The sequence below is a fragment of the Rhinopithecus roxellana genome, chromosome 11 (genome assembly GCF_007565055.1).
Source record: "Rhinopithecus roxellana isolate Shanxi Qingling chromosome 11, ASM756505v1, whole genome shotgun sequence".
NCBI lineage: Eukaryota > Metazoa > Chordata > Mammalia > Primates > Cercopithecidae > Rhinopithecus > Rhinopithecus roxellana.
The window spans coordinates 4,763,681-4,790,247 of NC_044559.1; the positions used below are offsets into that span (position 1 = coordinate 4,763,681).

Consider the following 26,567-nt stretch of genomic DNA (forward strand, 5'->3'; position numbering starts at 1 on the left):
TTATAGCCTGGTTTGGTTCTTGATGACTTTCAAATTCTCCTGATCCAAACGCAAACTCAGAAACAAGAGCACATTGTTGGTGGCACTATTATAGACTGAAACACCCTCTTTGGATGGCAGTTCCTCTCACAGGACTTTATTCTCCAGGTGTGCACAGGTACACACAGGTGCCCGAAGGATAAACACACAGATCTATTGTGACATATTTGTATTACTGAGAGATTAGAAACATCCTAAAATGCTAACCAAATCACTTGGATGAAAAGTTTTGCTCTGCTTATTAGGTTTGGCGTGCAATATGGAGGTGACATCTGTTACTTCCAGTGTATTCTAAATACTTTAGCTCAAAAAATGAGACCTGTACCTAGATGGACACCAAAAGGGACTGGAAAACAAATATTGCATATACAGGGGTGTGGGGTGGCTCCGGGGCGGGGGATGGCGGCAGCCTTCGTTGCCAGGGCTCCAGGACAAGCGGATGGATCCCGGGAAGTGCTGTGAAATAGGCTGGCTTCCCAGCCAGCCGGTGTCATGCGCGTCTGTGTGAAGAGACCACCAAACAGGCTTTGTGTGAGCAATAAAGCTTTTTAATCACCTGGGTACAGGTGGGCTGAGGATTTAGGTACGTAAAGGAAAATTACAGTCAAAGGGGGGTTGTTCTCTGGCGCGCAGGAGTGGGGGTTACAAGGTGCTCAGTAGGGGAGTTTTTTGAGCCAGGATGAGCCAGAAAAAGGAATTTCACAAGATAATGTCATCGCTTAAGGCAAGGACCGGCCATTTTCACTTCTTTTGTGGTGGAATGTCATCAGTTAAGGCAGGGCAGGGCCTTTTCACTTTTTTGTGATTCTTCAGTTACTTCAGGCCATCTGGGCGTATCTGTGCAAGTCACAGGGGATGATATGGCTTGGCTTGGGCTCAGAGGCCTGACAGCCGGGAGGATGGGAGGACACTTACTACAGCTGCTCAGAAGCACCACTGGAAGTTCAGATGTGGGCGCCCCAGCCAGAAGCAGAGAGGGGTACAGAGAAGCTACAGAGAAGCCCCTCCTGATGCCCCAGGGAGCAAGCCGACTCCTTCCAGGCTCCAGGAACACCACAAAGCAATATGAAACCTGTTCATGAGAGGAGTCAGGAATGGCTTCCACCAAAGAAACGAGACCTCCCCATGAGCAGCGAGGATATGCAGAGAACTACCAGCTGCTCCACTAACCACACACCCTCCAGTGATGCCTCTGAATGCTCCCGAGGGGTTGTGGTGGCCGGGCAGAGCCAGGCAGGAGCCGGAGTCACCGGGGGGGTGGTGGAGCTGAGGCCATCACCTGTCTGACAGTGGACCAGTATGGCATGCTGTATAAGGTGGCTGTGCCGCCTGCCACCTTCTCACCAACTGGCCTCCCAACTGTGGTGAATATGAGCCCCTTGGCCCCGGGAAAAATAAAATATTGCATATACAGTTGATTAAATGGAATGCTCCATGGCTGTTAGGAATGATGAAAATGGGCTGGGTGCGGTGGCTCACTCCTGTAATCCCAGCACTTTGGTAGGCCGAGGTGGGCAGATCACCTGAGGTCGGGAGTGTGAGACCAGCCTGATCAACATGGAGCTGTGTTTACTGAGTGGAGATTTTGCAGGCTGGAGCTAAGAATTTCCAGTATGCATAACAACCACAGCCCAATTATCTGACAGTGAGTTGCATAATTCCCGAGAGCAGGCCTGGACAGTGTCTGGGTGGGGCCTGGGAGCCACAGGAGACGCCCAAAGCCAGGCAGAGCCCGGGGGCGAGGGGGCGGCAGGCAGGTGTGGCACTGGGTGTGGCCCAGGGCGGGCTTGCACCCCCACACCTAAGGCAGCAGCCTGCTCATTCCTCTGCTGCAGGAGCCAGACGTGTGGAGGCCGACTTGTATCTCTTCATCTCCCTGGGAAAGGTGCCCCCGAGGTGAATGAGATGGCCTGGTGGAAAGCCTGGGTAAGTGGGAGCTGGCAAGAGAGTTGGGCTCCTGCATGGTGTTGGGTGCTGGTCACCAGGGAGGCCTGAGAAATGTAAAGTCGCCCTTGGCTGGGAGTGGCTCATTCTACATTTGGCTGCCTCCTGGGCCAAGCATGGAGGGTGGGGAGGGGCCGAGATGAAATAGTCCCAGGCCTAGAGTGCCCATGGCAGGGATGGGACCTGAGCCGGAAGACAGGCTGCTGAAGAAATCTAGAAATGCAAGGGGGAAGCTGAGGTTTGAGAGGAGTGCGGGGGAGACCCTTGAAGGGGTGAGACCACTCAAAGGAGGGTGTGTCATGGTTGAGCCTTGTGTGTAAATGTGTATGGGGTGCACACACGTGTGCATTTGGGGAGAATCAGGCATACTGCTCCCGGCAGAGGGAACTGTGTCAGAGGGTCAGAGGGCGGGGAGCTTGGCTTTGAGGGAAGCTGCTCAGCACAGCTCGAGGGACCTGGTTCCGGAGAAGATGGACCTGGGGAAGAAGGCAGGATCAGGTCCCGAAAGGCCTTGCCTGGCAGGCTGAGGAGTTCAGACTTTACCTTAAGAGCAGTGGGAAGGCATTGAAGGGCTTTGAGCGGGAGAGTAACCTGAATATGCTGTTGGGGACCCATCAGTGCCTTCACCTCCGAGATCAATCATGTTCATTTGTCAAGACTGGAGAGGGAAGAGGGGAGGCAGGAGGACCTGGCCTACTAGAGCCCTGAGGAACCCGGAGCTCAGGGCAGCCCATCCCCAGCAGAACTGATGGGTTCTCAGGAGCTTTCCATCTATGCTTGAGCCCGAGGCCATCGCTGTGCTAAGGAGTTGAATATCCAGGAGGGGACAGAGGTGACATCTCCTGGCTGCCGGCTCTGCACGCCCTTTTCCTTTCCTCCCAGGCATGACAGGGCTGCACTTTCTGTTTTGCAGATGAGGAAATGGAAGCTCAGAGACACTGAGTGACTTGCTAGGGTCCAATGGCCAGCAGGCTCCAGTCAGAGAGCACTTGGGTCTCTCTGCCCAGCCCCAGGCTCTCTGTGAGCTTTTGTGGGAACCAGGCTTGTCCAGCTTCAGGGAATCTCTGGATCGTAGATATCAACCCAGGCAAGGGTCCTCAGGGCCAGACATGCTAGGTTCTGGACAGGTGGGACACACAGGAAGCCAGGGTGAGGTGGGGCAGCTCCCCTGGCCCCCAGGGAAGCAGCCATCTTCCAGGACAAGGGGCCATGGCAGCCTCCAGCTTCAACCAGGCTGCTGGGAACCTGCCTTTGAGGAGGTGGACATGGCAGGGAGATCCCAGTGCTGGGTGGTTTCCAAAGTCACTTGCTGGTCAAGGTGGTCTGACACTGGGCCTTGCACCCAGTGCAGCAGGACACTCCATGTAGGGACCTGCCAAATTGACAGGATCACTGTGGCACTCACTGAGTCCCTACTGTGTGCCGGGGCCTCCTCTAAGCACCTCACATTCAGTATCTCCCTTGAACCTCACAAGAAGTCTATGAAGGCCGGGCGTGGTGGCTCATGCCTGTAATCCCAGCACTTTGGAAGGCCGGGGTGGGTGGATCACCTGAGGTCGGGAGTTCGAGCCCAGCCTGACCAATATAGAGAAACTCGTCTCTACAAAAAATACAAAATTAGCCGGGTGTGGTGGGCACATGCCTGTAATCCCAGTTACTAGGGAGGCTGAGGCAGGAGAATCGCTTGAACCTGGGAGGCGGAGGTTGCGGTGAGCCGAGATAGCACCATTGCACTCCAGCCTGGGCAACAAGAGCGAAACTCCGACTCAAAAAAATTAAAAAAAAAAAGAAGTCTATGAAGAAGATACCAGTATCCTTATCCACAGATGAGGAAACTGAGGCACAAGCAGGCTAGGCAGGTGCCCGAACTCACTAGTAAGTGTCAGAGTCTGGGTGAGAATCTGAACAGCCTGACTCCAGGGCCAAAAATGTACCCTGGCCGTCCCTGTCCTATGCGACAGCTGGCTCGGGGCAGCAAGTTCACAGGTAGACCCCACCTGCACCTGCAAGAGCTGAGCTTCCAGCGAGGACCCAGTGTCCTCTGGGCACAAAGCTGGACCAGGAACAGGATGGGAGGGATGAGGGAGCCACTGGAGAGGCGCTGTCTGCGGGCAGAGCCCCTTTTGCACCTCTCTTTTTGGTGTTGCCTTTTCCTCTGTGTCTCAGAGAGACAAACCCATCTCCCAGGCCTCTGGGCAGCCACATAGCAGGGGAAGGCCAAGGTGTGGCAGCTCCCCCGTGCCTGTCACAGAACGAGCTATATGAATAGATGTAGTCACAGTCTGGTCTGAGTCACCTCTTCAATGCAAATGTGCCTATCTGTACTAGCACGGCCCTGGGCAAGACCCTGCAGGAGCCTGAGGCTGACCCTTCCTTCTCAGCCGGGGTTCTGGAGCTCCAGGACTCCACACTGATGGCCAGGGCTCCAATTCCTAGAACACTTATTTTCTTTTCTTTTTTTTTTTTTTTTTTTGAGACGGAGTCTCGCTCTGTCGCCCAGGCTGGAGTGCAGTGACCGGATCTCAGCTCACTGCAAGCTCCGCCTCCCGGGTTTGCGCCATTCTCCTGCCTCAACCTCCCCGAGTAGCTGGGACTACAGGTGCCCGCCACCTCGCCCAGCTAGTTTTTTTTTTTTTTTTTTTTTTTGTATTTTTTAGTAGAGACGGGGTTTCACCATGTTAGCCAGGATGGTCTCGATCTCCTGACCTCGTGATCCACCCGTCTCGGCCTCCCAAAGTGCTGGGATTACAGGCTTGAGCCACCGCGCCCGGCCAGAACACTTATTTTCTAAAACCTTAGAGTGGGAAGTGAGACAGAGGCTTCTTAATGCAGCAAAATAAGAACCAGCCTGGGAGCTGCTTACAAATGCTTCACCTGAACCCTACCGCACCCCTGCTGGACTGCATGCTCCTGAGGGATGCAGTCACACAACCTGGCCACTAGCTGGTGCACCACAGCACCCGAGAGAGCCGGGACAGAGGGAAGCCGGCAGGCACCGAGAGCTGAGATGCCCCGCACCTTCCCAGACGACCTGCATTCCTGTGGGTGAAGCTTCCTTTAGTGGAACATTCCAGGAACATTCATTGCCTGGGAAAGGTTGAGTCATCAGTAGGGCAGGGGAGGTAGATAGAGCTCAGCTTCTGAGTCAGGCTGGGGAGTCCCAGCAGCACTGCTTACTGTCTGTGTAAGGGAGTCCAGCTCCCTTTCTGTAAAGTGAGGGATCAGTACTTACCTAGCACAACTGTTGAGGAAGCCGTGACATAAGCATTGCATCTAAAGCACCTGGCCCAGGTCTGGCACACACAAGGGGCTCAAAGTGCTAAAAGGAGTAATAGCAGAGCGTTACTCTACAAGCAAGGGATATCGTGTGTGTGTGCACTGATGAGCAATATCTGGGACCACATTGGCTGTCTCTGGATGGAATTTCCATAGGAATTATTTCTAACAATTTCTGCTGTGCAACATGGTGCTAAGAAATGACTCAGGAAGATCTGTCACCAGACATTTGAAATTAAAGCAAAGGGTTCAGAAAGATGCCTTACCTCTTACTCAAAGGAAAGATACTTACAGATATACCATCCATGGGAATCTCTGTATTTTCAGAATCTAGCCCAGGGCCTGGATGGATGGATGGATGGATGGATGGATGGATGGATGGATGTGGTAGTCAAATGGATAAGTGGGTAGGTGGGAAAGTAGAAGGGCAAATGATGGAGGTGATGGAAGGAATAAGTGAACAGGTGAATGGAAGACAAGACTGGATGGGACTAAACTCTTTTTCATTCTGGAGTATCTCTGAGTCTCCCTCTAATTCAATACCTATCTCCAATATCCCTCCACTCTCTACCATTCCTCCACCCGAAACATGCTTATGAGGAGTCGTCTGTCTTAATCATCTGAGAAATTCTGCAGTTTAAAGAGCCTCCAGGCAAGCCCTGAACTGGAGGCTTGGAAGTCAAGGGCTCGGGCACCTGGTTATCTGGTTCATTTCACAATCTGCAGAGCATCCTGCGGGTTTTTCTAAACCTGACGCTCTGAGCCCCATGGGCCTGTGGACTTGCAAACACCCTGAACTATCAGGATGCTCAGCTGAGCCCCCGCCCTCTAAGTTCCTGTAAGTCCTAACTCCCCAGGAAGAGGGCAGACTGAGCTCAAACCATTCCTCAGAAAGGCAGAACTATGCCCAGCCTTCCAGCCTCATCTGCACGCTCTGAAGGCGGCGCATGCAGCTCCAGGAAGCCTTTGCTTAAGTGTTCGTTCTCCCCTAACTTTGGGTGAGTTTGTCCCTTCCTGCTGCTGGTGGGTGATGCTGGAAGGAGCTAGGTGTGACTGGGGCTGCTATCTGCCCTCAGATGGCACAGGTAGGGACAGGAAAGGTTTCGTGGCTTCTCCCCACAAACTCTGGCTCTGGCTACTCCACCCTGTTGGCCAAGGGGCTGAAGGACTCAGTACTGGCCTGCAAGGGCTGAGCAGATCTCCGTGCCCAGGGGAGGGGCTTACCCTGTCAGGGCAGGCTACAAGATGGGCTGGGAGCCTGCTCTGCCCTCCCTGTCCCTGCCTGCTTTGAGCAGGCCTGGTTCTCTTGCAGATTGAACAGGAGGGTGTCACAGTGAAGAGCAGCTCCCACTTCAACCCAGACCCTGATGCAGAGACCCTCTACAAAGCCATGAAGGGGATCGGTGAGTAGTTGTTGGCAGCCTTGCCATCTCTGCTCAAGACCTCTCTGCTCACAGCCCTGGCAAGCAGGTGCCAGGGGACATCTGGGGAGCTGGGGTGTCCCATGATACTCTGAGACTGACTCTACTACCCAGAGAGTCACATAGCCTTCTGTTTCTGCAGTGAGGTCAGCACCCACCCTGCAAGACTGGACAGGAGGGTGCTGCTCTTCCCTGGGTAATAGGGGTGGGGAGGTCAGCTATGTGTCCCTGTGAGTGACTTCCCATCAGTCTCAGCTTTCTCACTTGTAAAGTGGCCCCAATAATTCTTGGCCTTGTGTGTCACATGAAGTATGAAGGGGATGGTGCTGTACAACGCCAGGAACAGAGGTGTGGGGAGTTTGTGGGGCTGACTGAAGGCCCCCTTGCCGCATGTCAATGGCCACGGAGCCGGCTCCCTTCCCATCTCCGGCACTTGCCCAGTGCCGCCCTCAGCACTACCATGAGTGGGCAAGGGCTGACCTGAGGCCAGATTTAAACAGCTTGCCCAGAAAGCCCTCCTGACCTGAGAGCAGAGCATGCACCCTGACCTCACCCCAGCTGGGACTGACCCCTTAGCCGGCTCTGCCTGAGGATCAGGGGCATTAACGAGAACTGCCGCTCCTGACAAGCCCAGAAAACATTCTCATGCCCTCTGCTTTCTGTGAAGCAGAAAGTTATCTCCACTTCCCAAATGAGAAAACGGAGGCCCAGGGAAATGAGGCTGGCTGCCCAATGCCACGCAGTTGCTGGGCCAGGCCTCAGATCCAGGGGTTGGACTCTTAGTCCTGACCTTCCCCTACTGTGACCAACACAAAGGAGGGCAGAGCCGGAGATCTCACTCGGCCAAGCTCCAAAGGCCCGGGCTGATGTCCAGAGCCACCCAGACCTCAGATTCCATCTTGTGAGGCTGGCCCTGGGCACACCCCAGCATTGTGGGGGTGTGGGGTGGGAAATGGTCCGGGGTTTTGGAACTATCCGGGTGTCGGCTCCCAGCTGCTCAGCCACCAAGCAGCTGCCTTCACCTTCCCCTCCTCCACCCTCACCAGTGGGTGACCCTGGGGTAGAGGGTCACTCACGCTATATCCCTGCAGGGACCAACGAGCAGGCTATCATTGATGTGCTCACCAAGAGAAGCAACGCACAGCCGCAGCAGATCGCCAAGTCCTTCAAGGCTGTTTGGCAAGGCAAGGGGAAGGCTGGTGGGGGTGGGGATAGGTGAGCCTTGGGGTTGGGGGTATAGCCTGGGAGGCAGCTCCATTCTGGACGACTTTCCCCTAGAGCCAGCCCACTGGCAGCATGGGCACATGGAACCTATATGCACGAAAACAATTGTTCTTTATCGAAATTCACATGTAACTGGCCGCCCTGTGTTTCATCTGGCAGACCTACTTTTAGGTGTCAGTGCCCGGGCCAGGGGCTGGCCTTCCCTGCTTCCTTTCCTGCCTCCTCTCTCACAGCATTCCTTCTCATGCACCCCACAGGCCCCACTGGAGGTCTGTCTCCCTGCCCCCAGGCTATCTTGCCCTGCCCCCTGAGCCCAGACCACCTTCTCTTTCCCATACCCTGAGCATGCAGGGCCTGGCTTCGCTCTGTTCTGGGGTGTGGGCACATTTTCCTCAGTCGAGCTGCTTGCACCCACACCTCATCCCTTCTGCCACCTGGGAATTCTAAGAGCCTGGAACAAGTATGCTGGACCCTTTGTTTCTCCTCCCACCTGCCCTCCACCCCTAGGGCAAAGCCTGACATTTGAGGGTACACAGTAAACACAGGATTAAATATGTGCATAGCCATGGTTGCCTGAAGCCTCTAGTGACTCAAATCATTAGTCTGGAGATTTAACAAGGGAAGATCAGCTCAGATATTCTCTTGGAGAACCCAGTGCACATTTTTACAGTTTCCTTCTCTTAGTCCTCACAGCTATACATTATTCTTTGCATTCAAACATTTGGAGAAACTGGTGCTCAGAGAGGCTGTAAGTTGCCCAAGGTCCCAGAGCCTGTAATCAACAAGGTGGGGGATTAAAATCCAGGTCTGACAAAGCCGTTGATCTCTCTGCTGCTCTGCAGATCAGCTGATGTAGCCTGATGGCTCCTTGTAGCAACATGTGCCCTTCAAAGGAGGCACACGTATTTTATGGCAATGCCACACTCAGAGCTTGCAGTCTAGCTAGCAATGCCAATTTCATTTTACTGAGAGCTTATGATGTGCCCAGCACTGCACTGAATGCTGAGTTGAGTCACACACATCTCTCTATCAACACCCAAAGCAATGGGATGAAGCAGGAGCATGTTTATCTCCATGTAACTGGTAAAGATACTGATGCTCAGAGAAGCTAAGGAGCTGGCCCAAGAAACCCAGCCAGCACACGGCAGGGCCCACGCAGAATCCAGCCCAAGCCCCTGGGCCCAGCCACCACACCGCTGCCTGCACTCAGGTGGGTCTGGCTTACGACAAATATCACCTTTCCCTGTTCCTGCATTAGGACCTCACTGAGACCTTGAAGTCGGAGCTGTGTGGCAAGTTCGAGAGGCTCATTGTGGCCCTTATGTACCTGCCATACAGATACGAAGCCAAGGAGCTGCATGATGCCATTAAGGTAACCAGGCTAACAGGGCAGGGAAGTGGCAGGGGTGCTCACATGACTGGGTAGGGGCAATACGGGGACCAGGCACTGGCAGCCCAGAGCTCCCCTTGAGCCACTGCTTGGAATGGCCACATGGGCCACAGCTGGGCCCAGTGAGCAGGCAGTCAGCTGCTCAGACTGCACCCAACACCTGGAGTCACTGGTTCCTGACTGACATGTTGAGTGGCCATGATGAAGCCAAAATCGGTACTTCTCAGAACCTCACAAGCTCAGGTGTACAGTGGTATTGGAAACCTGCCTCTACAGTCCCAGGCATAGCCCCCTGGGTTTCCCTTTACCTCTCACTACTCTTTGCTTTTGCAGATTAATAGGGATGGGGACCCAGTAACTATAGTCATTTTGCTTGAAAAGATGCTGCTGCGTGGGCACTGCCAGGCATTTTACACCCGTGTCCCCTAATCTACCTTTGGGGCAGGGGAGGCTTATTCCTGTTTATGGATCGGGATGCTTAGGCTGCGGGACATGGAGCAGCCTGTCTGACACCACCCACCTAAGGAGGGAGAGCTGAGACAGGGCTTCCCCATCACACCACTTGCCCTCAATGTCCATCACTGAAGACAAGCATGTGATTTTCTCATCACATCTGAAACAACACATTCCTCAACACATCACAGCCTTGAGCACATCACATCGCCCCATATGCCTCCACTTCCTGGGCCCGACACAAACACATCACAGCCTTGAGCAATGCCTCCACTTCCTGGGCCCAACACAAACACATTCCTCCATATATCTCAAAGAAAAACACCTGGAGAATCTCCGATAAGGTTACAACTGTTTGTAAAAGCGCAGGAACCAATAAGAAAGCTGCTAAAAGTATAATTTAAAATGTAAACCAATTGTAATGCTGTAGCCTAGAGAAATGCCTTGTTCCTCTGTAACCTGACAAGTCCTGTTTACCTCGAGCTATAAAAAGCAAGCGCACGCATTGTTCAGGGCCCTCGTGTATGTTGTGGAACGGAGGGACCAAGTTCGAACTTGCATTAAAGATCCTTGCCGCTTGGCTTTGACTCTGGACTCTGGTGGTCTTCTTCGGGGAACAAACGGTCTGGGCATAACAATCCTCCCACTCCAAGTGGGACAGGGCAGTGAGGTCCTCCCTGAGGCTTAGGCATCTTGAGAAAAGAAGGTGTGGACAGAGCAGAAGGTCATGGCAGAGCACTCCAGCAGGCAGAGGTTTCTGTCCACAGGGCTTAGGAACCAAGGAGGGTGTCATCATTGAGATCCTGGCCTCTCAGACCAAGAACCAGCTGTAGGAGATAATGAAGGCGTATGAGGAAGGTAAGGGGTGGCACAGATGGAGGGGCTCAGGAGTGGCCACAAGCTTTGGCAGCCTGGCGGGGAACAAGGATCAAGAAGTAACCTGGACCACACTAGAAAGGACCCTTTGGGGACTTTTTTACCCACAGGTGCTGAGCACCAACCGTGTGCCAAGATCTGTGCCTGATGGTGACATTGAACATGACTTAGACTTGATCTGTAAGCTCACCAGCCCCTTACAGGGGAGAGAGGCACGTGACCAACTAAAATCTCTGCCCTGAGGACTGTGTTAGTGGGGGGTGTGGACCCCAGGCTAGCACAGGCCAGTCAGTCCTCCACATTGTGTAGCCAGTGGGGAGTTTTGCTGGAGGCTTTGGCTTTGCCAAGCCTTGAGATGAAATGGAGCTTGGTTGGCAGCCCCTGGCCTCGCTCTCTGATCTGGTCCATCTTGTGCTTTGCGCTTGGTTGTGTATGCATGTTGCTTCTAGTTGTGAACCACCACCCAGGTGGCAGCCACTTGGACATCCGAGCATTGCATCCATGCCCTGTGCCAAGGACTTTCATTCCTAGAAGGCTTTAATCAGGAGAAGTATGGGGAACAGGGCTGGAAGGAAGAAATCAGGCTGTGGACCTCTGCTTGTGCCTCATGGTCCTGTTTCCCTGCAGACTACGGGTCCAGCCTGGAGGAGGACATCCAAGCAGACACAAGTGGCTACCTGGAGAGGATCCTGGTGTACCTCCTGCAGGTATCACAACCTAGGCTCTTGGGAGTGCCGTGGTTTGGGGGTCCCAAGAGCTCCACTCCAGGGAGTAGCCCTGGAATAGAGCCACAAGAATCAAGGCAGGGGCATGGGATAGCCCAGCAGCCAGGGCTCATTGGATGTGTCTCAGCATGGTTAGAGGGTCCTGACTGCAGAGGCCCCACACCTGTCCTTACTCAGCCATGTGAGAGCGTCCTGGAAGGGCGAGGAGAGCAGAGCCTTCGTGCAGGCCTCATGCCAGGCACTTTGCTTACCTTAGCTCACTGAATCCCCCAAGCCTTATGAGACAGTCCTTACCACCCCCATTGTACAAATGAGGAAACCGAGGGCTGAAGAGAATAACTGGCTTGCTGAAGTTTCCACAGCCAAAAAGCAGCAGAGCCATGCCTACCCTCCAAGCCCAGGATCCCGCCTCTGCCCTTAATGCTCTCGTCAGCTGGCCTGCCTTACAGATCCACCTCCTCTGCTCCTAGGGCAGCAGGGATGATGTGAGCAGCTTTGTGGACCCGGGACTGGCCCTCCAAGACGCACAGGTGAGGCTGCGCCCAGCTGGCCATGTGGCCCCACCCCCTGCCATCTGGACTCCAGCTCCTCTGCCTGTGGGGGCTTTCTCTGACACTAAGCTGGGACCCACCCAGCTCAGCTCCCTATAGGCCTTTGCCTTCTGGTGTCTGGGGAGGAGAGTGAGGGTGCTGGGAGACTCGGGAGGAAGGAGCGTGACTTGGGGGTGTGGGAGCACTAAAGCTCTGTCCTGGCAGCAACAGCCCATGAACCTGGGGATGCTGAGCCCCAGGGCTGGACACAATGTGTCCAGGTTTTGTAGGTCTGCCTGCTGGCAGAGGGAAGCCTGGGAACTGGGCAGTTCCTAGAGCAGATTGTAGCCCAGGATGGAGAAAAGATTCTAAGCCAGAGCTGCTAGAGAAAGGGGAGCTCCCTGTCAGAGATGACCAAGCAGAGGAGCATGCTGGCCTGGTAGAGTGGACAGGGCCCAGCCACGGCTGCAAAGCTCTGGGACTCTGGGGCTCAGTCCCTCACCTCCCTGGTCTCCCTCACCGGCTTATTGTGGGTGTTCCAATGCTACGATCTGTATGCGGCAGGCAAGAAGATCCGTGGGACTGATGAGATGAAATTCATCACCATCCTGTGCACGTGCAGTGCCACTCACCTGCTGAGAGGTACCAGGGAGGGAGGGGGCTGGGGCCGGGGTCACAGGGCGTATCCTGGTCATGAGTCTCTCCCTCATGCTTCTGCCTTGCCAAGTCTAGAGTTAGGGAGAGAGCCACAGAGGCCAGGACTCTTTCCCTGGCCACCAAGTGGGAGGTCAGGGCAGCACACTGATGTGCAGTCTCTGATCCGAGACACTGAGGGGCATCACAAGGAGGTCTGACCATCCCCTGAGCAGAGCCCTCTCCACAGTGTTTGAAGAGTATGAGAAAATTGCCAACAAGAGCATTGAGGACAGCATCAAGAGTGAGACCCACGGCTCGCTGGAAGAGGCCATGCTCACTGTGGGTAAGAGCTCAGACATGCACATTTTTCAGGCCACAGGGCTCACCGTGGGGCAGCACCAAAAGAACAAAGGGCCTAGAGATGTGACCGCAAGAGAAATAATCCATGTCACCTTCACGGGATGTCCCCTCAGTGCACACTCTGCCTGTCCCCTTCACCCAGGGACTGCTCCACCTCTAGAGTCCCAGTGTGTGCTGCCAAGGATTGATCTCTGTGATGCCCACGTGGTGCCCAGTGCTGTGTGGGTGTATGTGCATGAGGGTGTGTGTGCATGAGAGTGTGTCTGCGTGAGTGTGTGTGTGCATGAGTGTGCATGAGAGTGTGTGTGCATGAGAGTGTGTGTGCGTGAGAACGTGTTTGCATGAGAGTGTGCCTGAGGGTGTGTATGCATGACTGTGTGGGTGGGATGTGAGTGTGTGTGAGACAGTGTGATGTGAGTGTGTGTGAGACAGTGTGATGTGAGTGTGTGTGAGACAGTGTGATGTGAGTGTGTGTGAGAGAGACAGTGTGTGTGTGCACACACGAATACATATGCCAGTGATTATGCCAGCCCCAACCCTTTGTGTACTCATGGCAGCCATGCAGGGAGCGCTCTGGCTCTGGTTATGAAGCCCTGGCCAGCACAAAGTCACCTTTCTGGACATAAGCCGGGGGCCCGGCCCCTGCCTTCATTGCCAGTTGAAGAAACAGTGATGTGTGGCTTGAGTCCAAACTGAGTGACGGATGGTCTGGTGCTGAGAAACACTGGGGATCTTCCCCACAGCAGGAAGTCAGGCTACTCAGGAGGACCCACTCCAGAGCTCTCATGGGGTCCAGGGCTGAGATCACAATGGGAAGAGTCCCTGCAGAGTAGAGAGCTGAGGCCCAGGACAGAGGGACGTCTCTTCTCTCACTTACACACAGAGCCCAGGTCCGGACTCCTGGTCTGCAGCTCTCAGCTCCACACCAGGCTGCCTCCGTGCAGAGGCCAGCAGCCAGCAGGCTCCCTGCTGTGTCCTTGCCTCTCTCGGTGGACAGGGCGATCTGAGACACCCCAGCTGGCCTTGGATGCTGTGACACAATCCGGTCTATGTCAGGACATCTAATCACACCCCTGCTCCAATCTCAGCTTCCAAAGTCCACCCCTGGATCTGGCCTGAACCCGCCATGAATGAAGTCTGCTAGCAGGGAACAGTGAAGCCATGCAGTGCCCTGTCATGCTGGGCCTTCCTATTTACTTACCCTTGAAGCCTTGCATCAGTCTCACTTCCCAGATGAGTCAGGGAGGTCAAGTAATGAAACCATACTGCACCATCAAGACAGGAAGTGAATACACGCCTAGCTCACTCAAAGCCCACGCTCCTTCTACAGCCCTGGGTGAAAACGCCAAACTTCCCCACTCAGATGCCAAGTCTCTGAGCAGCACCCATGGGAGCAAGCATGGGCCCACTCTCTGGACCAGACACCCCCAGGTGCCTTAGTCCTCTGGGGCCAAACTCCACTTGTCACATGGGAATTCAAAATGCAGCGTTCCTGCTGATAAGTGACAGAGAGAGGGCACTCTAAGGCCAGCAGCCACCATACCACAGTGCCTCTGTGGAGCTGAGTGACTGGATTTTCAGTTGAGAGCCCAGGGCCTGTCCTGAGTCTGAGCTGCCCTCGGATGGGCTTGAGCTGGTGTCTTCAGATGAGCCCCACAGTCCGGTGCATTTCACATCTTACACTTTGCCTGCCTGCTTGGGCCTTTGGAGCTGTGCCCAGTGCCCCGGGCTTCCTTCCCTGTCCCACACCACCTGACACAAAGCCTCTCACTTTGGGAAAGGCAGGGCACAAAGAAATATGCCCAGCCTTGCACAACACTGACTCTTAAGACCCAAGGGAAGACATAAAGTTGTAGGCAGTGCCACCTACCAGCTCCAGACATTAACGTAGCTTTCTTGTTTGCCAGTGAAATGCACCCGAAACCTCCACAGCTACTTTGCAGAGAGACTCTACTATGCCATGAAGGTAATTGTCCTGTCTTCTGCTTCCTGACAGTCACCCTACATAGCACCAAGTGCAAAGTCAAGGAGCTCAAAGCCACCACCATCCTCCACACTGGGGAGTTCTCTTACCCCAACCTGTTGTGGATCAGAAAGGTTTTAGTTCTCAGAGGTGAAATTGAGTCTGGGAAAGGGACGCTGCCTCTCCAGAGGTGAATAATTCCCTGAAACTAAAACCAATGCCTGTTTTCTCTGATTGATGGTTGCTGATATCCCCTGAAGTTAGTTCCACACCCGAAACCCAAGCCCTCTGGCCACTTCTGCCCAGGAAATGAGAGAGGGCATGCGATTCCCTTGGCCATGTGGCCCTAGCTGACATGAGACTGGTCAGGGATGAAGGTGAGCAGGAAGGCCCTGCCTGTGAAATTCCTGGCTGAGCTGACTGCTGCTGTTGCTCTAGTAGGAAGTCTTGTTCCTGGAGCAGTGAGTATTTCGTGTCTAGAATATGATATGGCAAACCAAACATAATGCAGTTTGGAGCACTTGGCATCATAAAGGAAGAGTTCTGGGCAGTGGGTGAGAAGGGATTGAAGGAGTGGACACCCTAAGCCACCAAAGCATCCCTCCTAATGCTTCCTTGACTGAAGCACAGGCTCCTTCCCTCCCTCTAAAAGCCCCAGAACCCGACCACACAGATCCATCCATCACTCAGAGATGGACAGGAAAGGTGAGGCAGGATTTTGATGGCTGCTGTCTTGCCCAGGGAGCAGGGACGCGCGATGGGACCCTGATAAGAAACATCGTTTCAAGGAGCGAGATTGACTTAAATCTTATCAAGTGTCACTTCAAGAAGATGTACGGCAAGACCCTCAGCAGCATGATCATGGTAAGCAGCCATTCCCAATGTTGAGGCCAGCCTGAAACCTAGACATTCGGGGAGACCTGGAGGCTGTGGCCAACGCCACGTGAGCCCTTCCCTTCCCAGTGGGCACCATGCGCTTGTATTCCTGACCATGTGTTGTGTGCAGGGAATAGCAGAGGTCAGTGTGGCTGGATCCCAAGGGGAGTTGGGGGCAGAGGGGGGATGCAGAGACCAGGGCACAGAGGCTCCCTTGTGTCCCACTCAGGAAGTTGGTTTCACATTTGAGTTATGGTTGCTCCTTGGAAAAGACACCAAATCCTTGCAGAAGAAGCCACCTCTGAATAGTCAATGAGATGCACTAGTCCGGTAGGAATCGGGCCCACTGCTCAAATCCAGATTTAAGTAGTCCTGGCAGCCAACTTCTAAGTCAGATGAGCGTCAATAGACTGTCTAATTGATCTGTCTAACCAGATTCCAATTAGCAAGAGTTCTGGAGCCTTCAAAACACAGAGTGATTATCACACTGTGATAATCAGGAGAAACAGCTCATCTGGGGGTGTCTGCAAATTGAGGTCTTGATGATTTCATTAGCAGAAGTCACATTAGGACAAATATATCCCCAAGTCGTCTTTGGCTACTAAGTCAAGTCTCTAGCTCTTCCGCAAATGTCGTTGTTAAGTGCACTTTTCAAGAAACACATAGCTGGCAATAGATGGAAAAGACATTTCTGTTTCCAGATGTTTCAAGATGGGGCAGCAGGTGGGCAGGGGGAAGGGATGGTTGGAATTATTCTTGGTTTCACTTTAGGCTCCCCAGCCAATCTTGTTGGGAGACAGGAGGGCAAGGCACACACCAGCCTGGACTGCTGCTGTCACCTGCAGACGGTCTGAGCTGATTGTCATTAACCCTTTTAACCACACATGGTAACTTACGGCATCAGAGAGATTTCTAGAGATAGATAAAGCCACCCTCTTCAAATTTTATCTAATGTTGTAACTTAAGAAAATTGAGTTAGAATCACAAATACCTTGACAAAACATTTTCTTTTTAGTGTAGACCACAGATGTCATTAAAGCAAAAATGGTTTTCAATACTAATATGAACTAAAAACTCTTGCATCGAAATTAAGAGGCAAACATATAAACACTCCAAGTATAACTCATGTATTTGAAAAAGTAAACAAAATTAATGCTTCTCTTTCTAAAAACTATTACAAAAATTGTCTTCAAAATAATAAAAATCACCAGGCGTGGTGGCCCACACCTGTAATCCCAGTGCTTTGGTAGGCCAAGGCGGGAGGATCGCTTGAGCCCAGGAGTTCAAGGCTGCAGTGAGCTAGAACTGCATCACTGCACTCCAGCCTGGGTGACAGAGTGAGACTGTGTCTAGAAAGAAAAAAGTTAAAAAAAAAAATTAATTGTAGTTTGAAACCTGTGACAAGATTTCAGATTCAAAACAGGCAAATTTTACTAAGCGGTGAAAAACAGACAATAACCATGAGACCTAAACTGCTTCAGAGTGTGGAAAGTCTAGCCCCAGCCTACCCCTTACTCACCATGCTGCTGTGAATGAATCCACTCCCCTCTCTTGGCCCCATTGTCATCAACTGCATGAAGAAGAATCTGGATGATCTGACCTGGCCCATTTCCCAGCTCTGTGTGCAGACCCTGGACTAGCCAGTCCCATCAGGACCTACCAGTATCTAAGAAACAGGGCTCCTCAGCCATCAGACCACAAGGTCAGTCTCATCAGGAGACAAACACTGTGGACCCGATGTGAGTCAGCTGCAGGGTAGACCAGCTTGCCTTTCTCCTGCTCTGCCCTTACCACGTCTCAGCAGGATGCACGGCAGCGCAGCATCAATCTCATTTCACAGATGAGTCCCACAGAGGTGAAGGGGCTTGCCTCAGCCACACTATCAGGGCGCGATGGTCCAGGCTCCTTCCACCCCCGGCCCTGCCCCCAGGTGTGTGCTGGTGCCTCACTCTCAGCCTTGGTTCCCAAGCTGCCACAGCAGGTGTTGAATAACGATGCATCGTGTTGTGTAAATGAATGGCTGGGCACCCCTGGCTCCCGAATAGAAGAACTCTGGGACAGCTGACATCTTCCTTGTTTAGCAGTTGAACTGTCTCTGATTCATTTTCCACATCACTCCTGCATGTAATTGCTAAGAGAATCAAAAGGACATGCAAAGGAATGGCATGAAATTAAAAACAAGGAAAGAGGGGTGATGGCACAACCCCTGCGGCTAGGAACCCTGGAGGGCAGGGCCAGGTGCAGGCCAGGGGCACAGCTATTAGTCATAACAACACACCGCCATTGCCAAGCCAGGCACAAACAAGCCCCTTCTCATGCTCATGCATCTCCTGCCCACAGGAAGACACCAGTGGTGACTACAAGAACACCCTGCTGAGCCTGGTGGGCAGCGACCCCTGAGGCACAGAAGAACAAGAGCGAAGGCCATGAAGCCAGAGTCTCCAGGCCTCCTCACTCAACCTCAGCCATGGACGCAGGTTGGGTGTGGGGGAGGGGGAGTCCCAGCCTTTTAGTCTTCTATTTCCCTATTTCCAGTGCTTTCCAGCTGGGTTTCTGACCCAGAGGGTAGAACCGGCCTGGGCTCCTCTTCCCAACTTCCTCCAGGTCATTTCCCAGTGTGAGCACAACGCCAACCTTAGCGTTTCTCCAGCCAGACAGATGCCTCGGCATGAAGGGCCTGGGGGCTTTTGGGTCATTCCTTCCTCCCTGCAGGAGCTTCCCAAGCTGGTCACAGAGTCTCCTGGGCACAGGTTATACAGACCTCGGCCCCACTCCCATCTACTGAGACAGGGTCTCCACAAGAGGGGCCAGGGAATATGGGTTTTTAACAAGTGTCTTACTGATATGCTTCTCTATCAGGCAGCCGGAGAGCTGGCTGGGAGCCCTTTTGTTTTAGAACACACATCCTTCAGCAGCTGAGAAACGAACACGTATCCATCCTAACCAAGAAGCCATTAACATTCATCTAAAAATGTTAGGCTCTAAATGGATGAAAAATTCTCTTACCACCTTAATAACAAAACAAACTACAAATTCCTGACCTAAGGACACTGTTCTAAGCGGCGTGGGCTCCCCTGGTGGCTGACCAGGTCAGTGCCCTGGCCTCGCACTCCTCTGCATGCAGCACAGAAGGGCGTGACCATGCCCTCAGCACCACTCTTGTCCCCACCGAACAGCAACTGAGACCGGGTACCTGGAGATTCTGAAGTGCCTTTGCTGTGGTTTTCAAAATAATAAAGATTTGTATTCAACTCAAAGTGCCTTTGGATGTTTAGCAGGCACCAGAGTAGGACCAATTTAATCTGTCAGAAACAGAGCTTTGGGGAGCCACAAAGCCTGAGCACCCGGTGGGCATCTCCCAGTGGGAACACTGGATGGGCTGCACCCACCGCTGCCCTGGGGACAACCCTTGCAAATGAGGGTAGATTCTATTCACCTCTTGATGTGTAGGCTACATCCTCGTATCTCAGGGTTAGAGAGGGATTTAAAGTCAGCTGGTCCTGTTCCAACCTGCAGCCTGACTATCTCCTTGGCATCCACCCGGGAGTGGTCCTTGGTGTGCTTGGGGTGCACTTGGGTACTCAGGGTATACTGGGGGTACTCAGGGTGCAGTTAAGTACTCCGGGTGCACTTGGCTGCCTCCAAAGATGGGGACTCACTGCATCCTTTGACAGCCCAGTCTTTTTCCAGTGGATGTGACCGGCAAAGTTCTTGCTTCACCTGAACTAAAATCAGCCGCATCAAGCCCACACCTCTGCCATCTGGGGCCACAACACTTATTCATTCCCAGTAACAACATTTTGGATATCTGAAGAAGCCCCACAAATTCTGCGATTACTTCTGTCAAAGCCCGGTGTCCCCAATTCCTTCAGTGGTCCCTCCTGGAGCCTGGTTTGGGGCCATCACCCCTGAACATGCTCCAGCTTCTGAACTTCCCCTCAAGTGGCCCTGAGGGGTAATCGTGTGCCCAGGAACCTCCCTGATCAGGGAGATGGGAACAGCGTGGGCTTTGAATTCACTTGGATGGGAGGCAGATTCTGGCTCTGCCCTGTGCCAGCTCCATGACTTTGACTGTGTTAGCCTATTCTTGTGTTGCCATAAAGCAATACCTGAGTCTGGGTAATTTACTGACTCACAATCCTACAGGCTCTATAGGAAGCATGGTGCCAGCATCTGCTCAGCTTCTGAGGAGGCCTCTGAAGGGACCTTACAGTCATGACGGAAGGTGAAGGGTGAGCCAACATCACGCAGTGAGAGTGGGAGCAAGAGAGGTGGGGGGAGGTGCCACACACTTTTAAACAACCAGATCCTGTCAGAGCGCAAGACGGTGAGGACAGCACCAGGCCATGAGGGATCCGCCCCCTGACCTAAACACCTCCCACCAGGCCCCACCTCCAACACTGGGGATCACATTTCAACATGACATTTGGAGGGCATATCCAAACTGTATCAGTGACTGAGTCACTTACTCTCTCAGCCTGTTTCCTCACCTTTCTATACAGGGTGGGCTCCCAGTTACAACTGCCGCCTTTCACACCATCCCAGAGCCAGTGGTGTAAAATCCTCATGTATAATGTTCACAGACTCTGTGGGTCAGGAATTCTGGCGGGCACAGCAAGGTGCTTGTCTCTGCCCCAACAAGTAAGGGGACTCAGTCTCAGTTGGGAAGACCTGAAGTTTGGGGTGACTCTAAGGCAGAGGGTTGCAATCATCTGGATGCCTCTTCACTCACATGTTGGGCCCCTGGTGAGATGGCTGAAAGGCCACGCTCAACTGGGACTGTCCCCTGAGCTCCTACACGTAGCTTCTCCAGCATGGCGGCCTCAGGGTAGCAAGGGGTGGGGCTCCACGGTCTCCCAGTGGACAAGGAGGACACCACATTGCCTTCTGTGAGTTAGTGTCAGGAGTCACATGGCATCACTTCCCCGGTGCCCTATCAGCTGAAGACATCACAAGCCACCCCGGCTTCAAGGAAAGGGGACACAGACCCCATCTGTCAATGAGAAGAGTTTCAATGAATCTGGGGACTGTTTTTAAATCCACCACAAGTGGTGCTCAGAATATTTAACAACTGCTGTGGCACAACCCACTCACCTGAATGGCTGTTGTCTGCAGGGGTGGAGCAGAGCTTGAATAGTGGCCCCTGCGGGGCCAGGCCTCAACCCTTCTTAGTGCTGGATGGCAGGGAGTCTGTGGGGCCCCAGGGGAGGCTCCTGGGTGTTTGGGGTGCAGCAGCTATTCACCAACATGTCTTAGTCTTTTCAGACTGACATACAAAATACCATAAATAGGTGGCTTAAAAACAGACACTTATTTCTCACAGTTCTGCAGACTGGAAAGTCTAAGATCAATTTAGTTCCGGGGAGGGTCTCTTCCTGGCTTGCAGAAGGCTGCCTTTTTGACACGTCCTTCCATGACCTTTCCTCTGTGCTTACACATAGTCACGCGGGGAAGAGTTCTCTCTCTCTTGCTCTTTTCATAAGACCACTATACCATCATGAGGGCCCCACCCTCCTAACCTCATCTAACCCTAATTACCTTCCAAAGGCTCATGTCCAAACACCATCAAACTGGGGGTAAAGGCTTCAACAACACACAATCAGACCATAACACAGCAAGGCGGGGGCCCTTCGGGAGTTTAACAACCTTTTAGTAGCTGTATCAGTGTGTGTCTCTTGGATCCCAGCCCTGGGTGAGGATTCTTTTTCCTTTTCTTTCAGTTCAAGTCCTGCTTTGTGTGCCAACTTGCTTTCAGTGCTGAGCCACTGCCCAGCTGCTTTCTGCCAAAGCCCTTTAGAAAGGATTTAGAGGGGCCAGGCACGGTGGCTCAGTCTGTAATCCCAGCACTTTGGGAGGCCGAGGCGGGCAGATGACCTCGTGGTCAGGAGATTGAGACCATCCTGGTTAACACAGTGAAACCCCCTCTCTGCTAAAAAATACAAAAAAAAAAAAAAAAAATAGCCGGGCGTGGTGGCAGCGCCTGTAGTCCTAGCTACTGGGGAGGCTGAGGCAGGAGAATGGCGTGAACCCAGGAGGCAGAGCTTGCAGTGAGAGGAGATCGCACCACTGCACTCCAGCCTGGGTGACAGAGTGAGACTCTGTCAAAAAAAGAAAAAGAAAGAGAGAGAGAAAGTAAGAGAGGGAGAGAGAGAGGAAGGAAGGAAGGAAGGAAGGAAGGAAGGAAGGAAGGAAGGAAGGGAGGGAGGGAGGGAGGGAGGGAGGGAATGAGAGGAGAGGAAAGGACAGGAAAGGAAAGGAAAGGGAGGAGGAGAGGAGAGGAGAGGAGAGGAGAGGAGAGGAGAGGAGAGGAGAGGAGAGGAGAGGAGAGGAGAGGAGAGGGAAAAGGAAGGAACAGACTTAGAGGATCTCTCTGCCCTGCAAGCCCTCCTGACCACTGGTTCGATGGCTTCTTTTGCAGCCCACCGCAAAACAGGCCTCACGTGGCCAAACAGGAGCCTTGAGAAGAGCTGCAGCCAAGGAAATTTGGTCACATCCAAGTATGTACCCAGCAAGAGGATCTGCTTAAGCAGAGCCATAAAGTTGATTCATCTCCCCTGATGGGGCAGAATGGACATCACCCCCACTGCCTCCCTACCAGCAGAGAAAGCTGGGACAGGCCTGGCAGCAGGAGGTCTCCTCAGATTAGAGGGGAAGCTCTCTCTGCCTGATGTCAAAGCTGGAGCGGCATGGGTGTAGGGGGTCACGGCCCCCTGTGCTGACTCCCACCAGGTGACCCCCATGGCACCTGGGGAAGGAAGCAAAGGGGACCTGGCCAGGACACCAGCAGCATCCACAGCACCTGCTAATCATTTTTGCTGGAGTAACCTTTTGGGCACTTCTGGTAAAGCAGACACATTCCACAGGTGCTTTTGCAATTGCTCTTTGGAATGTTTTAAAAACACACCTATGTTTTTAAAGATAATTTGGAGCCTGCCTAGTTTAATTTCAGCATAGGGGAAAAACAAGGGAGTAGTGACAAAGATTCTTTGCTTGAGCAAACTAGAGTCAGGCTCCTGAATCTGCTAGGCTCATCTGTGTACTTTCTTATAAAATCCAGTTTGAGCAACAACCCCACAAAGTCAATTCAGCAAGAACCCCCCTTGTTCCTATCTGACCACTCCCAATATCTGATCAGGGTCCTCATCCTCCACCTTCCCAGGTGATATCTGGTCACCCTGGCCTTTCTTCAGCAGGTATCCTGTTAGGTCAGTTTAGCCAGCATCACCCTCACCCCTGACGTTTCCTCTTGGTAATTTTCCATCTTTCAACTCCTACCTGCTCCATGGCTCCAACTCTCAACTTCTCATGCTGTTTTTAGAATGAGCCTGACTGTATACTGAGGTCTGTTTTCGCTTATTGCAATAGTCCTGAATAAAATCTGGTTTTGCTACTTTATCGTCTAGCTCTGGTTTTTCTTTGCCATAAGGTATTCCCTGCTTGTAGCCTTGCCATAGCTCTATCATCGTTACTTTTTAATTCCCTCCAAGAGATGATACCTACATATACTCCTTCTCTATCCACAGATCAATGTTTTGCATTTCCTAGGAGCTGAATTCCTTTTCTTCCATTGCAGCACTGGCTGGGAGAGAAGGCACAACATGGTCCAGCATAGTGAGCCCCAAGTTTGCTCTGCAGCATGATTTGAGACACAGTGTTTGTGCCACACAGAATTATGTGAGCTCTCCAATAGCCTTTCATACATTTGTTTTCTGCTTAAACTACAGAGTAGATGCTCTTGTTAGCACCTAAGAACACTCTCAATTACACAGAACTACACCCTAACGACATTTTATCTCTTTACGTGTCCTCTCAGAAAAACTGTAAGCCCCTTGAAGGCAGGAACTTTATTTGTTTTTAAACATTCAGGGCCTAGTAGATAGCAGGCATTCAACAAATATTTTTGAATAACAACAAACAAGAGTATGGACTTTGGGAACAGGAGAGCCTACTAGTCAGTGAGCCTGAGCCAATCTTTGATGGCCTCCAGTTCTAAGAAGACTCTCTGGGCCCCCTTAGGCTCCCTGTGGAAGAAAGCTTACCCAGCCAACCCTAATAAAAATACTTCCCAGACAGATCTAACAGGACAAAGTGGGGTCGCTTCACTCTTTCGGCAGCTCCTTCACCCCAGGTGTTGTTTGGGGTTCTGACACTGCCATGGCATGGCCAGCAGGATGGCCCCTATGGCCGCTACAGCTGCTCTGTAAGAGCTTCCCACCCCTGACCCGCAGTCCATGAGGGCAAGGCCAGAACCGGGCACATGCCCACCCTTGTTGGTCTCATGCTCCCAGGGGGTAGAGCTAGCGTGTTGGACTTGGCTTGTTTAGGGTCACCTTCCCGAGGGTTGATAACTATCATCAGCAGCAATGATAGAGCTATGGCAAGGCTACAAGCAGGGAATACCTACGGCAAAGAAAAACCAGAGCTAGACGATAAAGTAGTAAAACCAGATTTTATTCAGGACTATTCCAATAAGTGAAAACAGACCTCAAAATCAGCATTCCCTTGGCAAGGAATAAAGAGGGAATGGATTTGTGGTCAGCAACCCACATTGTTACACCGCCAAGCATTCTGCCTGCAACAGGGTGGGGCTGGCCAGGGGAGGCTCCACAGGGAAGGTGAAAGCTGTGCAGAGTTTTGCAGGACGACTCAGTGCTTATCAGGTAGACAGATAGGAAAGAACATTCCAGGGAGAGGGAGGAATGCTAACAACAGCAGGGGGTCTGGTCTGTACCGGACATGCCAAAGGAATCGTGTGTCCATATCAACAGAGGAGGGAGAGACAGAAGAGAAAGAGCAGGTCAGGGCCTGAGTCAGAGCAGGCTCATGCTGTGGGGCTAAGAAGCTCAAAGGATTTCCAGGGACCAGTGGGGAGGCTTTACAGGGATAGGCAGGGGAGGATCTTAGCCTGGCTTTCATAAGCCTCTGGCTTAAGTATGGAAGGTGAGTCTGCGACAGGGAGCCCAGCGCCAAAGTGTTGCAACACTCTAGGGAGACACACAGACCAATTCCCTCCCACCTAACAGCCCTGCGCTTTGGGGTCCTGGGGTACTTTCCTGGAGAAGGCTGGCCTTGGCTACCTCTGTCCTTGACAAAGGACGTCGTTTTAAATATTTGTCATGTGTCCTAGGTCACTGCATCTCTGTTCCTGCAGTGAAGAGCAGACACTGATTTCCCCAAGCTCCTACTCTGAGACCACAAATATCTGCAATACCTCGGTGAGCACCAGGCCTGAGTGTGAGTTTGCAGGCACTTCCATGGCCCCATGCAGGTGTCCAAGATCCCTCGTGGTATTTGGCCAAGGTGGGCCCTGTGTGATGTCCTAGCGTGGTGACTACCTGTGTTCCTGGGCATTTTCCAGGGAATTCTGGGCTCAGCCTGGGGATTCATGCGGGCGCATCTGTGATCTGCTCTGCAGCAGGATGTACATCAGGTCTCTCAGACCCGAGTCCCTGGTGCCTGGCGCTCAGCCTTGACTTAAGTGCTGGCCCACCCTGCTGGGCCAGCCAGCTCCTGCTCAGGGCCACAGCCCTGTAACCAAAGCTTCCTTCCCAGGACTCAGGAATTCTCCCACTCCGGAATGCCTTGCCGCTGGGGTGACCAGGTCTTCACTTGTGAAACAGGAGTCAGCCACCTCAGCCCTGTGCCTGGCCTGGTGGAACACGGGTCACCGCCCCAACCTGGGGGCAGCCGCCCCATCCCAACGCAGTCGCTGCCGTTCCCCATGCCTCCCTGTGCCCAGCTAACCGGGGGACTTGTCCCCTGGGAACAACTGGGTACGCAGGATGCCTTTGGTTTCAGCCCCTCCTCCTCTTCCCGGGCTGCCTTTGCTGCCTTTACTCCCCGGACGGCCCCTTTCCCCGGGCTGTGTTCACAAAGGCTGGGAAGGGTCCCTTGCAGACAGATCTTGGACAAGGTCGCGCCCCCATGCCTCCCCTCGTGACCAGCAAACTCTTAAAAGCGGTCCCTGCCCCAGAGCCCGTGTCGCCTCCAACCGGCAGTCAGGGCGCAGCGCCGCCTCAGTGCCGCCTAGTGGCGCCAGGCGTGCCTGGAAACCCGCTCTCTTGTAGCGGCTTCCGCCCCCGCAGAAAGGCTTTCTCCGGACAGAGAAGCGGGCGCGCGGGGGCGGACGTGCGGGGCCTTGCGCGAGAACCTGACTCTCCGCCGCAGCAGCGGAAGCCGGAGTGACGCGTTCTGTTGAACACCAGTTTTCTGGAGCGCTGTGTGTTCTTACAGCTGAGCAGTCTGTTTCTCCAATCAGATTTCAAAGCCACTTCACTGCACTGGCCCCTGTGGGTCACTGTTGCACCGCCCTGGCCCACGTGGGTCCCTGAGTAGCGACCCGCCGGGGCCACCTGGCTGGACGAAAAAGACACACCTTGGACTTAATCCGTGAGAAAAAAAAACTTCAGTAAGAAACAAATCAATAGGCAAGTCAAAGACTAGGAGAAAATATGCGTAAAACATAACAAGTGACTTGATTCTTGATTCTGAAGTATTTAATAATTCCTATAACTCAACAAAATGTTCATTCTTTTTAAAAAAGGCTGGGTAAACTATTCACAAAGGAACGTAGACAAATGCCAGTACACACATGAGAAACTCATACACATTCACAAACTTCAAACAAGCCCACCTCATATATTTCAGGCGAGTAAGGAAAAGAATGCAAACACTTTTGAAAATGGTTTGGTTGTTTCTTGTAAATTTAAACAAATACCCTATTATATAATCCAGCGAGTCCATCCTTAGGTTTTTATCCAAGGATAAAGAAGTGAAACTCATATCTAACAAATAGATTTATAAAACAATGAAAATAGAAGCTTTATTCATAAAAGACAAAAACTAGAAATAACC

At 52.7% G+C, this 26,567-nt stretch overlaps 2 protein-coding genes across 2 annotated transcripts; both read left to right on the forward strand.

Annotated features, from left to right (window-relative positions):
• Positions 1-1,898: 1,898 nt before the first annotated feature.
• LOC104668757 (annexin A8) lies at positions 1,899-18,970 on the forward strand. Its single transcript, XM_010371537.2, is given in 12 exon segments — positions 1,899-1,965; positions 6,572-6,662; positions 7,772-7,875; positions 9,163-9,276; positions 10,515-10,605; positions 11,251-11,330; positions 11,819-11,878; positions 12,427-12,520; positions 12,762-12,857; positions 14,782-14,840; positions 15,579-15,701; positions 18,054-18,970. Coding segments are annotated over 12 exon segments (993 nt in total). The 5' UTR covers positions 1,899-1,944; the 3' UTR covers positions 18,114-18,970.
• A 5,117-nt stretch (positions 18,971-24,087) lies between these two features.
• LOC104668759 lies at positions 24,088-25,867 on the forward strand. The gene is given in 5 exon segments (XM_010371539.2): positions 24,088-24,185; positions 24,865-24,928; positions 25,334-25,393; positions 25,395-25,637; positions 25,640-25,867. Coding segments are annotated over 5 exon segments (693 nt in total).
• The last annotated feature ends 700 nt before the right edge of the window (positions 25,868-26,567 follow it).